At 37.3% G+C, this 22,406-nt stretch overlaps 1 protein-coding gene across 13 annotated transcripts in view; it reads right to left on the bottom strand.

Moving 5' to 3' along the window:
• Nucleotides 1-5,033: 5,033 nt before the first annotated feature.
• Nucleotides 5,034-22,406, bottom strand: part of CDC14B (cell division cycle 14B) — a 45,679-nt gene continuing 28,306 nt past the window's right edge. For 3 of the 13 annotated variants that reach the window (XM_075136824.1, XM_075136820.1, XM_075136831.1), the window contains 8 exons: nt 21,654-21,741; nt 21,081-21,311; nt 19,180-19,318; nt 18,896-19,049; nt 18,037-18,137; nt 9,484-9,600; nt 6,319-6,384; nt 5,034-6,077 (listed from right to left, as the gene is read on the bottom strand). In XM_075136824.1, the coding sequence (XP_074992925.1) occupies nt 6,038-6,077; nt 6,319-6,384; nt 9,484-9,600; nt 18,037-18,137; nt 18,896-19,049; nt 19,180-19,318; nt 21,081-21,311; nt 21,654-21,741 (936 nt within the window). In that variant the 3' untranslated portion in view covers nt 5,034-6,037. Of the gene's footprint in view, nt 6,078-6,318; nt 6,385-8,671; nt 8,747-9,483; nt 9,601-12,833; nt 14,599-15,366; nt 15,513-18,036; nt 18,138-18,895; nt 19,050-19,179; nt 19,319-21,080; nt 21,312-21,653; nt 21,742-22,406 lie in introns of those variants that run through there. The other 10 variants (XR_012670886.1, XM_075136821.1, XM_075136822.1 and 7 more) reach the window with 10 other exon arrangements.

The raw sequence follows: 22,406 nt of genomic DNA, 5'->3' as shown, positions 1-22,406 counted from the left end.
ATAACTATTATAACAGTTACATTTCTGTTACTTGCGGATTGAATGCTGTTTTCAGGGTTTTCCTGGCTCTAGCAAAGGCTCTGGACCTTGGAAACTATTGTGGGAAACGTAAAACCTAGTAACCTTTTCAATGAAGTTTCCACTGAAGTGAAGGAAGACCATAGGCTGGAAAAGGTCTGATCAGTGGGAGGAAGGGAATGAATCCTTTAAAGAAGGGGGAAGAAAACCCAACAAACCAACATTAAATAATAGTTCACTTAAAAATAGAGATGATGTTGGTGTGGAAGAGATGGACAAAAAGCACCTAGAGGCATGACACCAGGACAAATGTCACCTGTTGTGAGTACTGAGTAGAGATTCAGTCCTAGGACATTTTGGGAAGAACAGTGGAAGACGAATCTGGTAGTGGCAGAACTCAAACTTGGGAAGAAATACAAGTGGGTCTACAGACAAACTGTGTTTGAAGAAGGGATAATGAGGAGGCTGAGCCCTTCCACCGAGTAGAAAACCGAGGAACTGCTCTACCATTCTCATAAGAGAATGGTGTCAAAGCACTGGTGGAGGTAAAAGCAAGCTCACAATGGTGAGAATTGGTCTGCATTAGCATTTGCACAGCATCTATCTTCCTGCTATCGGCAGCAATCACTTCGGATTTTCTTGCATTAATAATAGCTACTGCCAAGAGTAATCTCCTGTCTGCTCCCTCTGTCTAGTCGGGGCACAAGGAGTTTGGGATTTACCGCTTCAGCCTGTTTGTGGCATAACTGGTCTGCAGCAGCTGGTGTAGTTGGAAAAGCTGGGAGTTGGAGGTGGTAGTGCCACAGAAGTGCTTTTTATCTGCTGCCATGCAGCAGGGCCACTGCATGCCGGGCAGAGGGATGAGAAATGGCAGCTGCTGCTTGGGCTGTCCGGTTTTGCCACAGATTCTTTAGCAGCCTTGTGGACTGGGACAGAGTTTGATAGGGAGGACACAGACCAGGAGTGGACCTGTTTGAAGGACAGACTTTCCAGATGCCCTCCCCGGTCCCCCTTGTCACAGTCCAACACTCGGACCAGGCTCTTGGAGATATCCCATGGATGGAGGGTGTCATGCCTAGTACCAAATTTACTTGAAGACGGTTGATGTCACAAGGCGTTTCTGATTTAGAGTGATATAAAGTGTACTGAAAATACAACACAAATGTAAGTTACACTTTGCAAAATATACCAATTGCAATACACAGTTCAATCACAATACCAGTGTGATTCCCATTACCGGTTCCTACGGTATCCTCACGGACACCACCCAGGGTGTCCCTAGTCGCCGGGAAGGAATAGGAGGATTGATGCCAGCTCAAGCCCATTGCTCTCTTTGAAATTCTTCTGGCAGTCGTCTGGGGCTTATACGCTACGTATTCGCGCTCCCTGTGCTGGTCTGGCCAGCTCAGGGATGACATTCACTCTCTCTAAAGAACTGGGGGAGAAGCATTTACACCACCAGTTGATCCACTCAACTGTTGATAGCCATTTATCTCCCCTTTGTGTTGAGATAAAGTCATCTTCTTTGCAACAGCTGTGGTCCACCACACCCTGCAGCTTCCTGAGGTTCCCTGAGCTTCACAAGCACATCACCCTTGGCCATCTCCTCTCAGCGTTACTCCATTTTAGGGGCTTACTGGTCAGGCACACCCATGTGAAACCAACCCCAAGAACACAAATGCAAGAAAAGCACACATCTCTTCCTCAACAAACTCTCAGTGAGTTAGGCTTAAAGCATGCAGTTTCTTTTTAACGCCAGCCTTGAGTATTTCTAAAGAGCGCATCTGTTTTGCTACAGCATATTTTTATCATCTACGACATAGGCTATGTAGAAACCGTAATGCAAAGGAGACTAAATAGAGCCAAATCGAAGTTACTCAGAAATACTGTAAACGAGAGTATTCGCGCAGTGCACTAACTTGTCAATGGATTTGACCTGGGCCACTGTTCAATTTTTTAGTCCTCCACCTCCCCTGCCCAGTGCCAGTACTCCTTAAATCACTGATGATATGATAGGGCTTAACTGTGTTTTCCTCTGGACATCACATGCATAAATCAATGTTTTCCCAGGCAAAAGCCATCATTCAATCTTCAGCAGGCAACTAGTTTGTCAGGAAAAAGTGGTTTAAAGAACCACCTTTAAAGATCCTTTCATGTAAGAAAGGATCACCTTACCACAGATGAACATGGATTTTCCAACCATAAAACTGTGTCTTTGGAGCAAGTGAAAGTTTACTTGCTTGTCAAACAGGCTCTGCTTGGGGTGTGAAATTCTGCATTTTCTAATGTAGGTCAGGCAAGTGTGATGAGAAGTATTTGAGTTGGTCAGTATTTTTTGCTGTTGGATTTTTTTTCAAAGACTAAACTAGACCACCATCAACTCATGCAAAAAGAAGTGTTCCTGAAAATTTAGTTTTTACTTTACACCTTCACTTTCATGGTAAGTATCCAAGTATATAGTATTTAATATAATGCCTGTTTCCAAAAATGAGTACTATATGATCATAGAGGAAGGAAACAAATTAACTAGAACCCCATCCATGTTTTTTACTGGGTAAGAGTATCCCAACAATTAAAATACAATTACTAGTTTTCCAAAGTGAGCCCCTTGAAATGTAGAGCCAGTTCTCTATTTTTGAAATTAGACAAGTGTCTGTTCTAAGGATTTGTGCTTTAATTAAAGGTTTTCAGGCAGCTGAGATTCCTGCATTATTTGTCAGAGCACATATGATTCAGTATGATACAGACAGGATGGTTTTGTGCTGAATTTTTTTTTGAATGCTGGACATAAAAGTGAGAAAACAAACTTCTGATTATTAGTTTTAATTTTACACAATTCATGTTTACAATTCTCACTATTCAATATTTTGTATAAAATCAAATACAATATGCAGTATTTTCAAATGAGACACAAATGCATATTGAACTACTTAATATTACAAGATAATATGAAGCTTTATCTTAAAAATACCTTCAGCAAAATAAACTCCCATTCTGTCAATCCAAGTTAAAAAAATATGATTAGAAATATACAATTTAAAAATAATCAGGATGAACAGTACTGATTAGTCAAGAAATTTTAGATCTTGATAGTCTGTACATGAGTTTACGCAAGACAAACAGTCTGCAAACCATTAATATAAAAACTGCAGTGCAACAAACTGGTGAACATCACATTTTTCTTTTTTTTCCATTTTAATGCATGAGTCTCTACAAATCTTATTTTTCTGTTTTAAATCAGGAGCACTTCCTCTATTGTCATACTGGGGCAAAAAGAAAAGGTCTGGGTTAACATCTGTGTTGTTACTGATGTCATGGAAGCTAGCAATTTGACCCAAGATATTACAGCTTTTGAGTATGTTGCATACTTTTGAATAAGAGATCAAGGAAGAATCCATCTGTCATGTATTTGAAAGAGGGGAAAGAATTTCTAAGGAAAAACTCCTAATTGATGACAGCAGAAATAACTTCCTTCAGCTGCTTTGTGGTACAATGGTGATACAGCTGCCACCACACGTTCCATTTTGGCACATAATACTTCACAATTCAAAAAAGATTGAGAAACCAAGGACTCTCTCGCCCATGCCCACTCTTCATTCTTGTACTTAAGACAGCTTTGGTATGGTATAATAAAAATGCTAGACAAAGTACTAAAAATTCAGAAGAACAAATTAAGCAATACAATTAGATGGGACACAATGAGGTAATGAGTTAATTTTCCATATAAGGCTGTTTGGAGAGTTCAAATACAAAACCCCTTTGACATTTATGTGTTTCTCACTAAGATACTAGGTGGTGGAAGGGGTATCCTGAAACACATTCACGCCAAACATGCAGTTTTGGTTTAGCTAAGGTTGGTATTGTGTGTGGTTGTGCACTTGTTTTATGCAAATTTACTTCTGATGAACCTGAAAGTGCTAATGGCTCTGCTGCTTACTTTAAAAAATGGCAAATTCCAATTTGGAAGGGGTGTGAAATAGACAGATTATTGTTAGGTTAAAAACAAAGATGCTAGAAGAGGAAGCTCAGCTGAGAGAAGGGCAAAGCCAAACACAATAAATATTACTAAGCCTTTCTTGTTTTGACACTCACCCTCTCACCTCACTAGTTTCACTTCTTCCGCCTTCCAAGATGAGAATTTTTTAAAAAAATAAACACAGATTCATATTTGCACAATATATCTACTATCGTGACTACCTGTACGTCAGCTTTTGGGCAAGTGGCTTACTTAACAAAAAAGACAAGAAATTTTAATCACTTTATCAGGGTGAATTCTGTCCCTCCCCTTTTAGGTGCTTTTCACCTAGAAGAAAATGGTGGTGAGGGGGAAGATTAAGAGGAAAACAAGAAATATTTGAGGTCTGAGCCTCAATGGTCCTTTATTTGGCACTATACAAGCCTCTTCTATTTTCTTTGTATTCATATTTGCAAATTTTGACTATCCAAACTCACAGATGCCACCTGTAAGCTTACTTACACTTCACATCCTGCTTCCCCTCCAACTCCTGATGCTCTTGCCACAAAATGTTTTCAAGCCAATGTGTGGTTATTCATATTGGCATTCAAAAATCCCCAGCCTAACAGAAAGCTTAATTTTAATTTAAAAGGATGTCGATTGAAACTAGTCACTGAACCTGCCCATTTACATTCATAAAAAGAAAATTCTCCCCCTTACAGAGGTAATCTGTATCTTTAAAAACTTCAGTTATTCCATTGATTTCAGATCCCTCCATTTCTTCTGCTTTCTACTGTAAGATTCACTAAATCAACAGATAACTGTATCATATTTAAGGCTATGTGGTAACAGTCCTCATCTGAGGGATATGCAGCTATAAACTTTAGTTGGCAGACAAGGGTACATCACTGCAAAACCAGCTTTAAGATTTCATAACGTGAGAAGTGGTAGGGAAAAAACACTGCCGGTGTTTGAAGACAGGCTTGTAGCGGATGAAAATTTCAGTCTGAGACAGATTCCTCTAAAAATTACACTGCTTTTTAAGAGAGGTAAGCTGTAGTTTTTAAAGTGTTAATTAGATGTTAAAAACTATACCTGCCCCTGAGTTCCACTACCAATCTCAGTTGTACAGCAAGCTTATTTTCCCTTTTTTGTGTGCTGCACTCATTAAGTGTCTCAAAGCTAAAAACCAGTGACATATTATCAAGTGTACCAATACAACCCGGGAAAAATTCTTACCTTTTAGATATAGTAGTCTAAAGTTTCACCTAAAAGACTTGAAGATAGGAAAAGAAATTGTAATGATATTTCAATAAGACAGCACTGCTTTAAATGCTAAGCTGTTTTTCCTCCCCCTTAAAATCATACCAGATTTAAAGCAATTACAAGTAGTTAAAAGAGGCATTGGTTGTGAACAACTAAAAATCTATTACTATTAAAAACAAGTCAATTGCTTATAGTTAGTTTTTTCAAAATAAACCTCACAACCTTTGAAAATAAAGCACTCTTTGGTGGACAATAGTTACTTTGTGTACTCAATACTGTGGCTTCATAAAAAACTTCATACAAAATAAGAAAGAATAGCCAATTAACACAGGAGAGTACCAATACTATAAGAAAAAAAGCTTTTGTGGTTGATTTTCAGTCTCAAGTGGAGACTTGAGCCCAGTCGGAACGGACAACACAGATTTATATATTTAAAAGCTCCCACCATCTTTTCATTTCTGGTGGTCAGCAGCTAAGTGATTGCCATCACAATTTATACACATGCATCATATGTACTAGCAAGCCCTCTTTATAATAGAGAGCTTAAGTATTTACACCTGAGTCTCAACGTACACAGATTTTGTTGGTTTTGTTTGAGGAAGTGTTAGCACATTAGGAAAGTCTCTACCAAGCATGTTGACATTCATTTTATTCTAAAAGTACGGAAGAGATTCTTCTGTTTCACTTTTGCTGAAAAATGGAGCCAAAGTAATCTTCCTTGAATTGCATCAAGTTCCCTCTAGTCACATCCCCTTTACTCCTGAATATCCTCTTCAACACTGGTTGCTTCTTTGAAATTTAACGCAATACTGTTCTAGTCCTTGGGACGGATTGGCTGCTGAAATAAAACATATGTGAGGAAAAAAGTTAAATATGTACTCAATATGTATTTCAAGCAAACATTTCTGGCAAGGTAAAATGAGCAAACGATACTTCAAAGAAAGAAACAGAAGAAAAAAGTCAGTGCGTTTAAGAACACAGCAATATTGGTTGTAAAGAAAGCACGGACTGGTCTGATCACAGACAATATGAAGAAAGATTCTGTTTCATACAGAAAAGCAACAGAGGATTCAAAGTACCATAATTTCATTAAGCGTATTTGCTGTAAAGCATTCCTTTTCTTTCTGGCCCTCTGAGGTATCAGACTGTAGGAAAAGTAGAAAGAACAGTAAAGAAACATTAATTTTTTTAAAGCTAGATTTAGATTACATACAGACAAGCTCTGAAATGCTGCAGGTAGTTTTCAGTGTTTTGAACAAGGGTGCAGAAGGCTTCTTTACAATTTCCAGCAAAGCAAAAGCATATGAGATTTTTAAAGCGTATTCCTCTTTGTTAGTTTTTGTGATATGCCTCTCTGGTTAAAAGAGGTAAAGGAATCTATACAATAGAGTTTTCGTACATTTTCACCCCTACTCCCAATTATTTTTTTGTAATAACTTGATCTGCATTCCCTTAAGCACTTCTACCTACCAAAACTCCTTCACCGCTCAAGATTTCATTTCTAATCAACTACTTACTATACACATAATCCTAATTCTGTCATGTGTGGTAACACGGAAAAGACTGTTTCACTTGTGTCTTACTATGATTCAGTTGGTTTGGATCTGATGTATGCACCTTGTTAGAATACAAACACGAACTTCTCAGTAATTGGCAAATTTACAAGGAAGATGTCATAACTGGAGAAACAAAGGCATCTGCAGAAGACAACTGTGGATAACGCTACAGTCGTGCGATTTCTTGCAGTTCAACAACAGTAATATTTCAATCACAAGATATAATGTGTTATGTCCACCAGTACTGGTCCTTCATAGATGGCAGCTGACAGCTAGAGATGTTCCGCAAAGGAAATGCAGTGAATGTTATGAATAGGACTGAAATTCCCTAAATTCTCTTTGCAAAGCCAGAATAGAGTGTTTTAGCTATAAATGGCTGTTTTGGCTGAAAATTCATTCTGGGGACATTCTATGCTAGCGTCTCCAACAGTCCGAAGGATGAAATGGCAAATGAATTACCCAGCTCTGCGGATTATACTGCGTTAGGATGGGTCGCAAATGTGATTCATCTACAGTAAGAATTGACCAAAATGACAAATCTCAACAATGAGATTAATGTAAAAATACTGCAAGATGTTTCCACTGGAACATATCAGACAAGAAAATGAAAGAATAAGAGTACATAGTCATGTCGGAAGTTCAGAGAAGGCAACAAGGTCTTGACAAAGACAGATGTTGGTTAGGGGATGATCTCAATTTTGTAATAATAATTATTGTCCCCTACCCTGCAATCCACTTGATCTGGAATAGGTCAATCAATCTGCGCACTATGAGGTAATGCAAACTGCACAGACTTCAAGAAATTAAAATAAAAATAAAAGAGATGAAAAAACAAAGGGATGCTTAAAAAAAAAAAAGAGTGAGGTTTTTCCAAATGCTACAGGACAAATAAAAGGACACCTACAAGATTAACAAACAAGGTACTGCATTCTAAGTCCATGAAATTGTACAGTCATACTAAAATACCCTTTAGAGGGAGCAGCACCCAATTAGCCCTCTCAGATGACAAGATAATTAAGAACTCCAGCACTGTGATATAACTTTAGGACAAATTTGATTATTGGATCCAAGCATAAAGTGACTGAAATTCTTTGACCTCAAAAGTTAGAAGAAAAGAAACAGTATATGGAATGAAATACTTGGGGTAGAACTTTTAGAAAATCCATTAAAATATTAAGTAGTTTATAAAGTTTGAGGTCAGCCTGATCTTTGGTCCTCAGAGTCATAAATCTGGCAATACACCTAAAGGATTTCTTTCAAAATAACAGAAATCTTCTATGAACTCTCTTTGAGGAATATTGTTTCCTCCTAAGGATAGATATTCTCACCTCACACAACACAAAGGTCAATTTGGAGGTGTGTTTTCCAGGAACTGAAAATCTCTGTTCAGTTACACATGTGCATGTACACAGCTACCAAGAGTGGCAAGGAACTTGAAACTGGGAGAGGCATGAAGAATAAAAACAGCAGGCAGAATCCCATCAATCTGTTTGGACCAAAACTGACATGGTGAAAATGATGCAAGATGGAGGAAAAAAATAACCAACCAAACAGGAAAACCCTGAGAAATACTTCAGGTTTTTAGTAAAACATGCATTTCAGGAAAAAGAGATTATTTTTTAACATATTGTTATATGAATCAAAACATAATTCATATAGCCACTGCTAAAAATTCTTTGACTAGAATTTACTGCAGTCTACTGTTAATTAATGACTATTTCCATTGCCTGATAGAGTGAATTTTTTATAACTTCTGTTACCTTTAAGGTAACAGGATGAGGAAGGGGAAAGAAAAGCTCTGTGGGGAAAAAGCTGCACAAGGACTTGCAATTTTCAGCAATATTTATAGATCAAACTACATAACTACATTTTATGTTACTTGCCACCTTTGACTCTTCCCAACAAAAGTAAGTGTCTTCAGCACCTGACAGACCCATTCAAACGTTTTTCACTGTAAGCACAAGACAAATTCTGGTCAATTGTAACCACTGGAAATTGCTTGGAAATTGTTTTAAGCTACACTCCCAGGCTCATCTTTGATAATGACCTGGAGAGCTGCCTTAGAGGGGCACGGACACAGGCACACACAAAGAAACATAGTAGTAGTATGGCCATATGCTTCTAGGCCAAAAGGCACTTTCGGTCTTGCACAAATCCAGCCAAATTTAAAATTTCATTAAGCTTTACCGAACAGGTTCAGTTCAGATTATCAGTCATACTCTCCGTACAAAATCTCATACTAGTATACACATGCATTTTACACACTTCACCTCTCCACTACTATTTGATTGTCCATCAAATTCCTCTTAGTTTTGACTTCATGTACTGACTAATAATTGACTTAATGCTGTGAACAACTCTTCCACCTCTTACTCCAGGCAGAGGTTTCATAAAGAAAAGCTTTTTTTGGTTACCAAAATCCCTCACCTTCAGTAATTCTGACTCACATTAGGAATTACAATACAAAATTCTCAAAGTTGAAAGACTCAGCAACATAAACAAATGACATAAGATTGAAGGTTCCAGATATTCTCAGTACATGACATAAACCATAAAATTGTTTCTCATTTCCCATTGCTAGGAGGAGGAGTTGAACTGTGGCAAAAGCTCCTGTCAGCAATGGATGTGCCAGCTCAAAGTATCTGCCTACAGAACAGTTACTGGATCTGTAAAGAGGGTAACTCTCACCTTTTCAAATTGTTTTTTCTTGCAGCAGACCTGGTAGTTCTTTTAGTAATGTCTGTACTGTCAGAAATGCTAGGTTCAGAGGTTTTATTTTTCTGAACACTGGACTGCAGAATTACTCTGAAAAGAGTAGGAAAAAAGAAAGATTATATAACCTGAAAGTTTCTAGGAAAACACTGAAAAGAGGATATTACAGTTGCAGCAGAGCTAACAAGTATCAGCTGGCTTTTCACAAATCATTCTGAAAGGCAAATTGTTCTGCCGGAAACACATCCTTCTCTTTATAACATCCTTGTTGTAGCAATGGTAATGCAAGTTGTTTTATTAGGAGCATAGCAGTTTGTTTTGTTGGTTTGGTTTTTGTTTTTTTGCTTTCAAAGAATGGGTTAAATTAATGGTTTTGAATTTCCTGTTAGGTTTTTGGAAGACAAAAAGCTAAGAAATTGTATTTTGAATTACTGCAACAAGACAAAAAAAAAGAGGAAATCTGAAGTATGCAACAAAAACATACATTATTTTCCAGACTGACGCAGAAGGGACTTCAGAAAAAAACCCAAGAAATTAAATTTGTGACGATCAAGGCCTAAATCTCCTGCAATTAAGCATGAGATATTACCTTCAAATACAGTAGGCTGGGAAAATCATTGCATATGCTAGCATTTTGTGCTTACAGGGAATTACTACACCATACTCAAAACTCAGCTTTACATGGTGGTTCCACTTCTCTGGAAGACTCTAGAGCAATATATTGACTATTTCCTAAACAGGTAGGTAAATCCTAGTGTTGCTTACATCAATAACAAAAGAACTCCAGATTGTGAAATGCAAACAACTATTTTTAGCCACCAGCCAACTGGTTCATAGGGAGACCCCATCTTCTATATTCCTAAATACTTGTACTGAAATTATGATACTATGGAGACAAAAAGTGACAAATGATCAATGGAGTCCACAGATACCTATTTAGTGCATCATTTTATACGTCTATTCCCTAGTTATTCCATCTGTGCACGTTTCCATCTATAAAACTATGCATCATTTTAGAGATTCAGAGTCAAGAATAACTTAGTTATTACTGTTTTTTTCCCCTGCTGTTATTAGACTAATTTTCAGTGGCTTCACTGAGTCCATCTGTGTCAGCAGATTTTATTAGATTGGAAATCAAAACCTTCATTAAGTTGTATAAACTGCAGTCTGGTTCATTAATACTGTGAAGAAACTGCTTTCAAGGAATCCTAGATATGAACATAAAACTTTTTGGAGCACAAGTAGACAGACATAAATGGGAGAAAATATGAGTATTTTCATACTCATGTAACATATTCACCAAAAACAGAAATGGAAAAAAACCCCTATGCTTTCACTGTTTTATATGGGTTTGATGTCAGAATTAGAATATGCATCAGAGATAACAAAATTTCATCTAAAATAAATTCTTTACAGCAGTAAAACTGATCAGCAACCTTTTTTACCACATACTTCTAGATTGTTTAGCAAACAGATGACTACAGAACCACAAAGTTCAAGTATTTTAAGTTTCTACTTAAACAAATCTCTTAATATTTCAGACTTGCAAAATCTTGCCACTTGATTTGCAAAACTCCAAACCAAACAGTCTTGTCTTCCTCTGAGATAAGATACACGCTTGTAATGGCAAGTACTATCAAAATGCAAAGCAAATTCTACTGTAAACACAACACATTCAAAGTCAGAGGAATCAGTTATTCGAGAGGCTGAAAATAAAAACCAGATACCTTCAACATCCTATCATGCTTCTGTAGGCAACACAAATTCTTCTAATAAAAATCTGTTTTCCTTGCATGACTAAGGTGAAACTGTTCAAAACCTGAAGTTCACTTTATAATTTCTATTGTGCTTGTAAACCAGTTCTAACAAGTTCTAATATTAAAACTTAAAATATGCTTTTCAGTGCCACAGTTGTCATACAACATGAACAAATTTGGGCTACTGCACTTTCAACTAAGCTTTAAAAATGACACCAGTGGTGAAAAAAGACTTGCATTGTACCTTTTATCTGTGCCACTAGCAACTTCCAGATCTGAATGGAAAGGTACAAAGCTGGCTTAACCCCATAACATTTAGTCACTGAAATATAAGCATGACCAAATCATGGCACATGCTGGTTTATTAGTGCTCATGCAGACAGAAACGTGGAAAAATCATGTTTTCTCCTTGAATATATACATACAGGGTCTCTCTGTATAAAATGCATGCAATGTACATACAAAAGAAAGCAAAAGTTATTGGAATGTGGTCTAATGGTTATAATCTTTCTCTTATAGGTGTCCATTCTTTCCAGACACCAGAAGTTCAGAAAACAGGTCAGTATACATGGCTTAAACCCATATACTTATCTAATATGAACTGAAACACTATGAAGTGTTAAGATACTATCTTGCACAAACACTTAAATATCCATCTTTTCAACATCTCATATGTTAGTCCTTACTTCCCACAGAATTTCATTTTCTCTGTTCAAAACAAAGAAAGAAAAGAAAAGAGGTTCTAAATGGGAACACGACTCATAAAAATGGTCACCATATATAACTGCACCTTAAAACCAAACGAACTACATCATCCTCTTAAGATTGCTGTATCTACCAAAGGGTAAGGAGAGAAGGAGCTGGCTTACGGGATCAGCTCAGAACCAGCTTGAGCATGGTAGAACCTTTAACATCATCTGCTCTTCAGTAGATATGTCATTTTTACATCTCAGCGATACGCAACTTCACACGGCTACTCAGGAGTAAAGATTAATTGAAATCCCTGTGAACAAAACATTTGCTGAATGATCAAACAGACATACTTAAATCAGACTAAAATTCTAGACTTCCAAGGCTGATAGCATCTCAAGGAAAACAGACGAGGTCCCATTTACACCATCGTCTGACATGGTGTTAAAACTAAACACCCAAAGTTGCCTTCAGGCCCAACAACTGTCAGCTTAGGAGCAGTAACAGTGCTATCAGAGCTTTTATGAGAATGCTACTGCATACATGTTTAAGGTAAGAGAAGAAACTATTTTTAATGTATGGAATTTTGGTTTAACACAATTAAACTAGCAGCCTCACTTGATAGTAGGTTCGATAGATAGGTTTTTTAATGGACATGAGATGAGGCCACAGTAGAGGAATCCTCCCAAAATCTCAGCACCACAAAAAATCCCAAACTGTATTAGAGAAGGGTAAGATCCTCAGGACACCTACCTTACTGCTTTGTAACTGTTCATGTAAAATAGCACGTCATGCTGTACATGACAACAACCAACTTCCAGAACACCAGCAGAAAGCACATCTGATGTACACAAAGGTTTTCTAACTCAATGAAATACGATTTAAAAAAAAAAAAAGAAAAAGCAGAACATTGCCGGAACACAGGCTACAGGATGCGGTAACGGCCACGCTACTAAAATAGGTAATCCATATATCGTAAGAGTTTCTCATCTCCAGTTAATCTGTAATGGAAGCATCACTTGGCAGTTCTGAACATAATATACTCCCCAAACACTACACTAGTTTATCTGCTACTTTCTTATTCAAGCTGATATATTGGCCTTTAAACAAATCAAAACCTGCTTAAATGGAACAGTGTTTGGGTCAGTAGCACCATGTTTTAAATAGCTCACAACTTTTTTTCACCATTTAACTCAGAGCGGGGCGGGGGACAGGTATACCAGCAGGACACAAAAGCCTAAGCCCCACAACCCAAGACAAAATCCACAAAACTCGAAATGCCAGCAAGGTAATACATCTTGGAGAGAAATCAATCCACGCAACAAGCTTTTTTAAAAGACAAATGATTACAGTATCCTAGGGAGGGATGAGGGGAAGAGAGGTTACACAGGAACATGTCTTCTTTGACCTGCAATGGGCATTTTATTCTTGCTGAGGCTACCTGTTTTATGAGGTCTGTCAAATGCAATATTGCTTTCTCCTTCATCACCTCATGATTTTTAGGAAAACAGGCCTGAGACCTCTACCACTGTTCCAAGTCAGGAATAGGCAACAAGTGACTGATACTCCAGTCTACAGGGCTCCATCCCACAGGACTGCCAGGCTAGCCCAGAGAGATTCAGGATCCTGATTGATAATTTGATCTCTTAAAACACAAGGGACACTAGCTGCATAATGGAGAAAATGTTAGTCTAGGTTTTAAGAAAAGCTTAAGCGTTTTCTCTTCCTGGACATAAACCAGCATTATATGATTGTCAAGCCTGGATATGAGGCAGCAGGACTAATAATCCGATTGCTTGCATCGTGACACATTTACCAACATCAAACAGTCTTTCCTCTTTCCCTCTAGCAAGGGAGTTTTTAGGCAGAACACAGAAACCATAGAGAAAGAAAGTATGATAGTTGATCTTGCAGTTGATCTTACAGTACAGGAAAACAAAGGACAGACTGTTTCATTTTTTTAACCACTGTTTAAGTTTAGCTTTTTAGTCTGTGTTTAGAAATCTAAGGTCTGACTTCTGGAAAACACCAAGACAAGAAATACTGCTAGATTCAGTGTAAAACTTTGAAAACAAGCCTCTCATTTAAGTATGTTCTTTGACAAAGTTAAGTACCAATGGGGAAAAAAAAAAGTGATCTTTAGGTTTTTTTTTTCCTTTCTCCAAAAGAATATATTAAGAGGACCTCAGCTAAGGTCAATAGGATAACTAAGTTGTCCACAAGTCCCCCAGTTCTCATTCTTTAGTTATTAGGTCATTTACTTTAGCAGAAAGAGTCCCATGCTTTTTAAAAGTGCGGACAAAAAGTTGCAAGGCCAAAGGTAAGGATAGAAACTCTTAACCTTAACGTTCTGCCAGGAGAGAATGCCTTTTCTTACTTAGTACTCTGGTGTAAAACACCTTTTCTGACCTATTTTTTCTCTGAGAGTACCAAAGTTTCAACATTCACCCAAAGTAACCATTTCGCTGTGAGGGTGGTGGTAGTGGAGCAGGTCCAGGGAGACACAGTCGCAAGCAAAAAGCTCCTGTTTGGGTTTCCTGGCAGTTCTGTGTGCTGCTGAAGTTTTGTTTGATGGAAGTTGTTGTTTGATGAAAACATTGCACCTTTTAAGTGGAAGCGAGGCACAGCAATCACTGCAACCACTCTGACAAAAGCAGAGTGTAAAAAGAGTGAAAACTGTACTCAAGGAACTACTATGTTTTTAATGCTTTACTCGGCTTCTGAATTCAAGTAACAGAAAGCAGGGATTTAATTAGTCTCATAAAGCTCTACAAAAAAAATTGAGAACAAAAGAAGATGAAACCAGATTGGCTGGGTAAACAATTGAGCCTTGACCTAATACTGCAACCTGCCTCGTCTTCTGTTATGTTAGAAAGAAGTCCCATTTTACTGTCTCTTATGGCATATAATACTATAATCTCTTAGTAAAAACAAAGACCTACTGACATTTCTAACGAATTCTAATTCCTGGCATTTCATGTAAGGAAAACCATCCTTTGGGAAACTAAGCTCCTTTGCAAGTTCATGAATTTCAAAGCGAAAACTGGAGCTAACATCTTCATTTGCAATATGCAAAGGATAGGATCATATTTTAAAGCAGTACTTTTTCCTTTTTACAAATATAGTTTTGCTTATATAGTTTTGCTTATTTGCAGGAGCATGCAGAGAAGAAAGGCTTCAAAATTATAAATTATCCTAGCTATAAAAGCTCTGCACCTTTCTGTATTGCAAGCCAGCCATAAAAATCACTCAGTTATTCCAAATAATATATACAAAAATACAACAAAGCCAGAGCAGTGAAATTTACTCTTGCAACAAAGCCAGTAAGAAACATGATATGAAAACATGCATTTATGAGACATACTAGACAGAAAGCGTGAGCTATTGTAGAGAAATGGAATGGGACACTTACACAGTGGCTCTCTCTCAGGGGGTCCTGATGGTTACTATGTTCTTAAACCATCTAGACAGAATAGCAGGCTGGGCAGAAGGGAGCCACATACAATCCACCAGATGACAATGCTACACAGTGTAGACACCAGCATAGCTAGGAGCCATCTAAAAAAGGGGTTGGAGGGGGAGGAAAAGATGAACAAAAATTCAAAAGCAAAAGCTATTGGTGCATTTCAGCTTGTTTCAAGTTCTTAAAAAGCATATTGCTCTATAACCTTTGCCAAGCATTTTCTTACTTTCTATGACCGTAACAGTCCATGCAACCATAAATTGCCAAATGTAGTATCCACGTGTTGCTGCAATCAAAGCAAATTTTCTGAAATCCTCACTAAAGTCGTCTATTCCAAAGAAAGTCTGTATCACTCTCTTGAAAATAAGTGCATGCTGGAGCAGTACATCTCTGACCACTTGCTGCCATCTCTTACACAGTTTGATCAGCCTGTATTCATACATCCGACTTCACAATCATATGTTTTACTACTAAAACATTAGACCAGAGCCAGATCAGTTTGTAGGAACAAACAATTTATGTAAACACCCAGATGACAGGGTATATTATTACCTTCCTCTGTTCAAAGTAGCAAAAGCTAATTCATAATCCTTTGCCAAAGGTGCAGAATATTGCTAATTAGAACATATACAAAATATCCATTCATCAAAGCATATAGAGTTTATACAACCAACTTCAATAAACATTAACAAATGTTATACACAAATCCCTTGCGACTTAAATATAAGCAATGCCTCTAGATCTCAAAGACTGTAATTGTCCCACTTCTGGTGCTCTTTTTTTTTTTTTCCCCTGTGAAATAAAACTACATAGAGAATTTAGAAGCTTATTTTTGTTTGCTTAGACAAAAATAATCAATTTCACTGCAAGATTAGTTTATTTTAACAGTCTGAACTAAAAGGGAAAAAGACTGACACCTCTTCTAGTACAGAAGACTTCTGACTCAGGTAGGGCAGCTAAATATTCCTAGCGATATTTTGGTTTAATGATAGTAACACAGAGAATGTAAAAAGTTACATATTCATTTTTCACCAAATTATTTCAGTACAAGCTGCAAACCATACAAATAACTCAGGGGAACAGGAGGAGGGAAATTCCAACTCCCTATGCCACAATACACACTATAAAAAACAACTATAAGCTCTAGATCAATTATTTGAATTCTACAGAAGTACAAGCTAACTAATTTTAATTAGAGCAGTCATGTTGCAGAATGCTTCATGAATGGAATAATGTTTTAATAGTTGATAGGCTTTCTGCATATTGAGACAATGGCTCTGACCAGATTAGCATACAGTCTACGTTCATTCTATGGAACATACAATAAATGAGATCTTTCCCAACTTTCATTACATGACTTAAAGTACCTTTTATGAAAAAATATTATTAAGTGGAAACTAAGGCACTATGTGCCTTAGAAACTAACGTGCAAGGTAGCTATTTTTTACTGTGCTATTTGAGGTAACTGAGGTGATGTGTTTTGGGTTTTTTTTAATGTCAGTTGGGTACAGGCTTTGTTCTGAATCTGTTGTTTCTAATATGATCGCCTGTGTAAATGATGAGCACGAACAAAAGAGAATCTTTTAAAACAAAAGCAGAATTCATACATAGCAATGTGTGAGGGTTTCCGAAGACATATTCCTTTACCCTCAGCACATTCTTACCACATACCTCCCACTTTTTCTAGAAGTCTGATGATACTGTTTGCTCTTAAAAAAAAAGAAAAAAAAAAAAAGGCCAGCAGCTAGTAGCATCATCCTCTACAGAAAGACAGCACAACAAAAGCCAAGTTGCCTTTCGTCTGTGACTCTGGTGCTGCGTTATTTGCAAAAATCTGACAGCCAGGGGTCACCATTCCTTTCCTAGCAATCAAATGAGATGCAGATATGTCTTGCAAGTCTTGCATTCTCTTTTAGTTTATTTAAGGGCAGACAGAAAGTTTTTTCTACCTACAGTTGCTGCAAGCTACAACAGATGCAAAAGTGACTACGAACTTTCTTTTACAGGTGGTGTTTCAGTACTTGTCTAAAATAAAGAGACCAGCACACCAGGTTCCCTGACAGAAATGCATTCCTTTTGAATTTATTTAATGAAATAGTGCTACTCCGTGCCTTCCAGATCTATCAGCCATTATCCCAAAGCCCACAGGATTTAGGGAAAGTTCCTCTCCAAGGAAAAGGAAATGAAAGGAAGCTAAAGATTCTTCTTTCAACTCTTCTTCTTAGGTAGCCAACTTTACTTCAAAAAACAGCACGTACCTTATTTCAGCCAATCAAACACTGTCATATTCTTCCATTTTTATACTACCACAGGAAAGACAGGGAATGTTTGCGATTAAACTAAAAGTAAAGCATTCAGAAATACTCAGGGAGCTTGTAAAGCGCAGACTACTGGAATCAAAAACAACGCAGAAAACTAGAAATTGAGTAATGCAGTTCTTTAACCAAGTTCTCCTGCCTCCTTAGTGCTCACCAAGCCTTCAGAGAAATGGTGAATCTCATGCTTGTTTCAAATGAGTGAAAGCAGCCTTGGCAACAAACTTTTGGGGGCAAAGGAAAGTATGCATAAAGAAGAGGATAAAAGTATTTCTGGCATTTATACATTGAGAAACTGACTTACGTTAGTGGAGATGCAGTTGGAGCTTTTGCCTGCCTTCTACTTTTCAGAGCACGAAGCTTATCACCTTGTGTTACACAGTTTGTTTCATCTTCATCACTGTACTGGGTAAGTGGAGGCGGGGAACGGATAAACCAAGATTAAAATATAGACAGTTAGGTATTTAAGAATTAACCTTATCCTAAATCTTAAAGTTAGAATTATCCCAACAGGAAAGTTTGCCAGCATAAAATCAAAGGAAATTCACTTGCATAAATGCAATTGTGTTCTTTCCAGTTTCCTATTTGCTGCTTTTAAGCCTGTAAACCATTAAGTGGTGTCATGAATTACATGCATCAAATGTTGCCTACCTTTAAAACAGTGGAAGCATATTATCAAATCTTTTCTTAGGTACAGTACAATCTTCACTCAAGTACAGCATTTCCCTCCTTCACTTGCCTTTTTAAAACAGCAGTACCGTTTTTTTAAAAGGCAGCATCGAAAGGTATTACAGAAGTTGCAACTACTTAGAAACTAAAAAGAGCAAAAAAACCTTTCATCCCTTCCCTTTAAACACACACAGGGAAGTAACAGACAATCCAAAACACAATTGCAGTGTTTTTGATTGCAAAATAATGTTCTAATATTTACCTAAATACTGAAGTATGATAAGGATGCTCCTACTTCACCTGTGTACTGCACTTCATTTTTCATACTTGCTGTCCATAACTTCCCTCCCCCCCATATCCCTTCATACAAAAAAGGCAAACAGAAAAAGAATCTGATTAACATAATTTTACTGCACCCACAGGTTTGTTCAGAACTTGAGAGATTCTCAACAGCAATTAAAACTTTTACAAGAGCACAATATTCAGATGGTTACCAGTTCAATGTCCTTTTGGATGGTTCTCCTGTTTCTCATGTCATTAATTGAAATATCATCTACTCCTGACAGAATTCTGGTTACAGCAATTTTACGTTTTCCTTTCAACTTTGCACGGAAAATATCTCCTTCTGTCCAAAGTTCTGCCTGCTTGCTGTCATAACATGGAAAAAAAAGCCCAAAACACAACAAATTAACACCAAAGATTATTAAGTGTACAATAAAAGAAGAAGAAAAAGACATCTAGATGTATTTTTGAAATAATTTATAGTCAACCTACTTACTCCATCAAGAAGTGTTGCTGTGGTCCAATCACTGAACCAGGTCTATTTATTCTAATCCAGGCAATAGTTTCAGCAGCTGTCATCCGGTAATGCTTCATAATATAACAGGCGATAAGTGTTCCAGTTCGTCCAAGACCAGCTGTGTAAGACAAAAGAATGGCTTCTTTTATATACTGATCTTCACCTGGAATCTGCTGTAGCTACAGACATTGTTACTTGGACAAATAGTTACTTGCCTAGTTTATTAAACAAACCTGTTACTGATCAAACTTAGTTAAGTGCAACTCACTTTTTGTATTTTTTTTTCCATATACAAGGTTTTTTGAGTTAGGTAAAGCCAGCGACTTTACAAATATCTGTAAGTCTATCTACCTTTATTTACCTATCTATCTATGAATGTGTATATAGGTATGAGAATGTTTTTATGTATGGGGTAAAACAGCTGGCTTTTTTCCAAAATTCTCAAAGCACCTTCTTGCAAATTGATCATATATTGCAACTGCAACCAGCTGCTCCTCCAATCCATCCTCTAATTAATCTCTTACTTTAGTTCCCAAGGAAAAAACAAATTTTGCAATAGGCAAGTCTGGGTACTAGCCAACACAGGCAAAAGTACTCCAGAAAGAGGAGCCTTCTTTGCAATGGCCCTCAAAACAGTTCTTTCTTTACCTTGGGAAACATGAGAAGGAAAGGAGAACAGCTCCAGCTAAGTGGCTCCTCTCCTCAATCACCTGCTGTAGATGTCAAACCATACATTACCTTCTCTCATTTAACAAGCTACCGATCAACACCAATCTTCAGTATAGCCCAATGGTCAAGACAACCACACAGCACTTTCCATGCCTTGCCCAGCTTTAAGAACAGGTTACAGTATTCTACTCTTTCTCACGAGTAAGGGCAGGCTGAAGAACGTTAAGGTAGTCTAGACACCATTAGTATGATAAATATTAAAGAACATCTTAATTTGAATGAAAACAAAGCACTTGTACCACTGATCCTCAACATTCAGGCGTAATCAATTAATGATTACGATGCCCAAGTTTATCACCTCAGTGGAGAGTAAGAGTATGCACTTTGCTTCCCAACAGTTAAGATGAAGTTTTTACCAATTCTTCCACTTCACAGTATAATCCTGTTAAACACGCAGCAAATGGATGGCAGATCCAGGAACAAAAATGCAGTCTTTGCAGGTCTCAGCTAAATGGGTTAAGTCAATGGGTTCTCCTTCAGTCACAGCATTATCAGCTACGCTAGTGAGGCAAAGTTTGTGGAGAACAAATGTCTGATAGACTATTAAAGATGGTGTGAGAAGGGAAACATAGTTCGGACAGAAACTGACAGAAAACTATATCTTTATACTAGCTGCATTGGACTCTGAGTATCTTTTCCTTGGCAGTCTAACTCTGGAGGAACAGATATTCAGAGCATGCCCAATGTAGCTACTACAAAGGTTTCTGAGGGATAAAGATTTCTGTGGTTCTGGAATAACACTCATACTTTATAAGGAATCTCCTCAAAAAGCTGCATTGATATTTTCAACGGTTTATGACTTGGTATATTTAACCGTGTATTTTCAGAAAGACCTATGAACCTTGCCAGGACTTCAAATTCCTACTCAAAAGCATCCTTTGAAAGTGCTAGCATTTTCTAGCAGAAAGAGCTGTTAATATTGGCAAGCTCACTTTCCCCAACCTCATTCTTGGAAACAGCTGGGAAGATTTTTTTGGAACTTAAAAAAATTAGAAGATGAAGTGCAGAACAGAAGCATAGAAAGAATTTGTATGGAAAAGTTGCAGTCTGGCAGGGATGTTAATAACCAGATATAACGGAACTATAGTGCAAAATACCTCAGGAACTGGAACTACAAGCATCACTTGTAACATACATTTTTTACACTATACCTTTGCAATGAACGGCTATAACACCTTCAGCATTTTCACAAATATTTAGAAATGTTTTAACTATAGTATCACTAGGTGTGCTTCCATCAGCAAAGAAGAGGTCAAAATGCTCAAATCCAGCGTCTGTAAATCGTTTGGCATCATATAATTTTTTGTTGAGGCGTATTATAGTGGTGACCTTATGTTTCCTGAAGTATGGGAAATAAGCCTCTGGAGCATGGTGGGGATAGCCTATTTGAAAAAAGAAGGAAAAAAAAAGGAAGGAAGAGAGTAAGGCTCAAACTGCAGAAATAAACAAAGACTCAAAAACAAGTGATGAAAACACTTTCAAAATAGAACTCATGTTCAACATAAAGAAATAGACTAACCGAAAATGGAATTTTAACATAATCACCTTGGTCAGATACAATTAAACCAAGCATTAAAATTTTACTGCCAGGGTTCTTATAAAAGAAAAAGAGCCAAGGAAAAAACACACTGTTTGAGGAACAATTTTTAAAGCTTGTTCTTACTGATAACAATCAACTAAGAAAGCAGTGGGCTTGTGTCCCCCACCTCCTTTTTTAAGCATACCATTTTCAATTTTACTTCTTGAATGAGGTCCACTGAAGGCAATGAATTTGTTTGGTATTATCCAGTTAAAATCTCCATTTTCTGCTCTCTGTCAAGAGAAAATGCTTGGTTTATCATTATCCCTGTATTTTCAGGCTTTTCCTTATTGTTTCAAAATACATGCTAGAGAGAAGTGATGTACAATTTTTGCCAAAGGAAGTTACGTTAGTCACCTGCTTTCTGTTCCATCGGGAGGATGCCAGATGCTCTCAACCTCACTTTTCTTGCCTGTGTTCTCCTCTTTCTAAATTAGAGTTTTAGAACAACACAACTAATGCCCTTCAGATGAAGGCCAATTTCTCATTTTCAATTTTTTATAGGTTTCTAAATCATGACCTTGGCCTTATCTCTGTTCACAATTTAAATCAGGATTTTTTAGATTCTAAGAACACTTAGTTTTCTCTCTACAGATAACTGGCAGCTTTGCATTTCTGAGACTGCATATAGTCAAGAGTTGTAGTCCTTCATTGTCACATTTGTTTCCCAAGCCCCAAAGTGAATTTTATAGGCTTGGAGCTTCCCAGCCCTGTTTCCTTCTTTACCTCAAAGAGTGTTATTATACCTTTGCCATGTGTTCAGAGATGCATACTTCAATTGCTCTCCAGAATTCAGTTAGATTTGGACTTGTATGCCCTTAAGTTTCTCATCAAGACTGTGCAAGGATCTCCAAAAGAGATCAAATTCCCACTCCCCAATCATCTTCCAGGGCTTTAA

The sequence above is a fragment of the Calonectris borealis genome, chromosome Z (assembly GCF_964195595.1).
Source record: "Calonectris borealis chromosome Z, bCalBor7.hap1.2, whole genome shotgun sequence".
NCBI lineage: Eukaryota > Metazoa > Chordata > Aves > Procellariiformes > Procellariidae > Calonectris > Calonectris borealis.
This window is presented reverse-complemented; position numbering and strand designations above follow the sequence as displayed.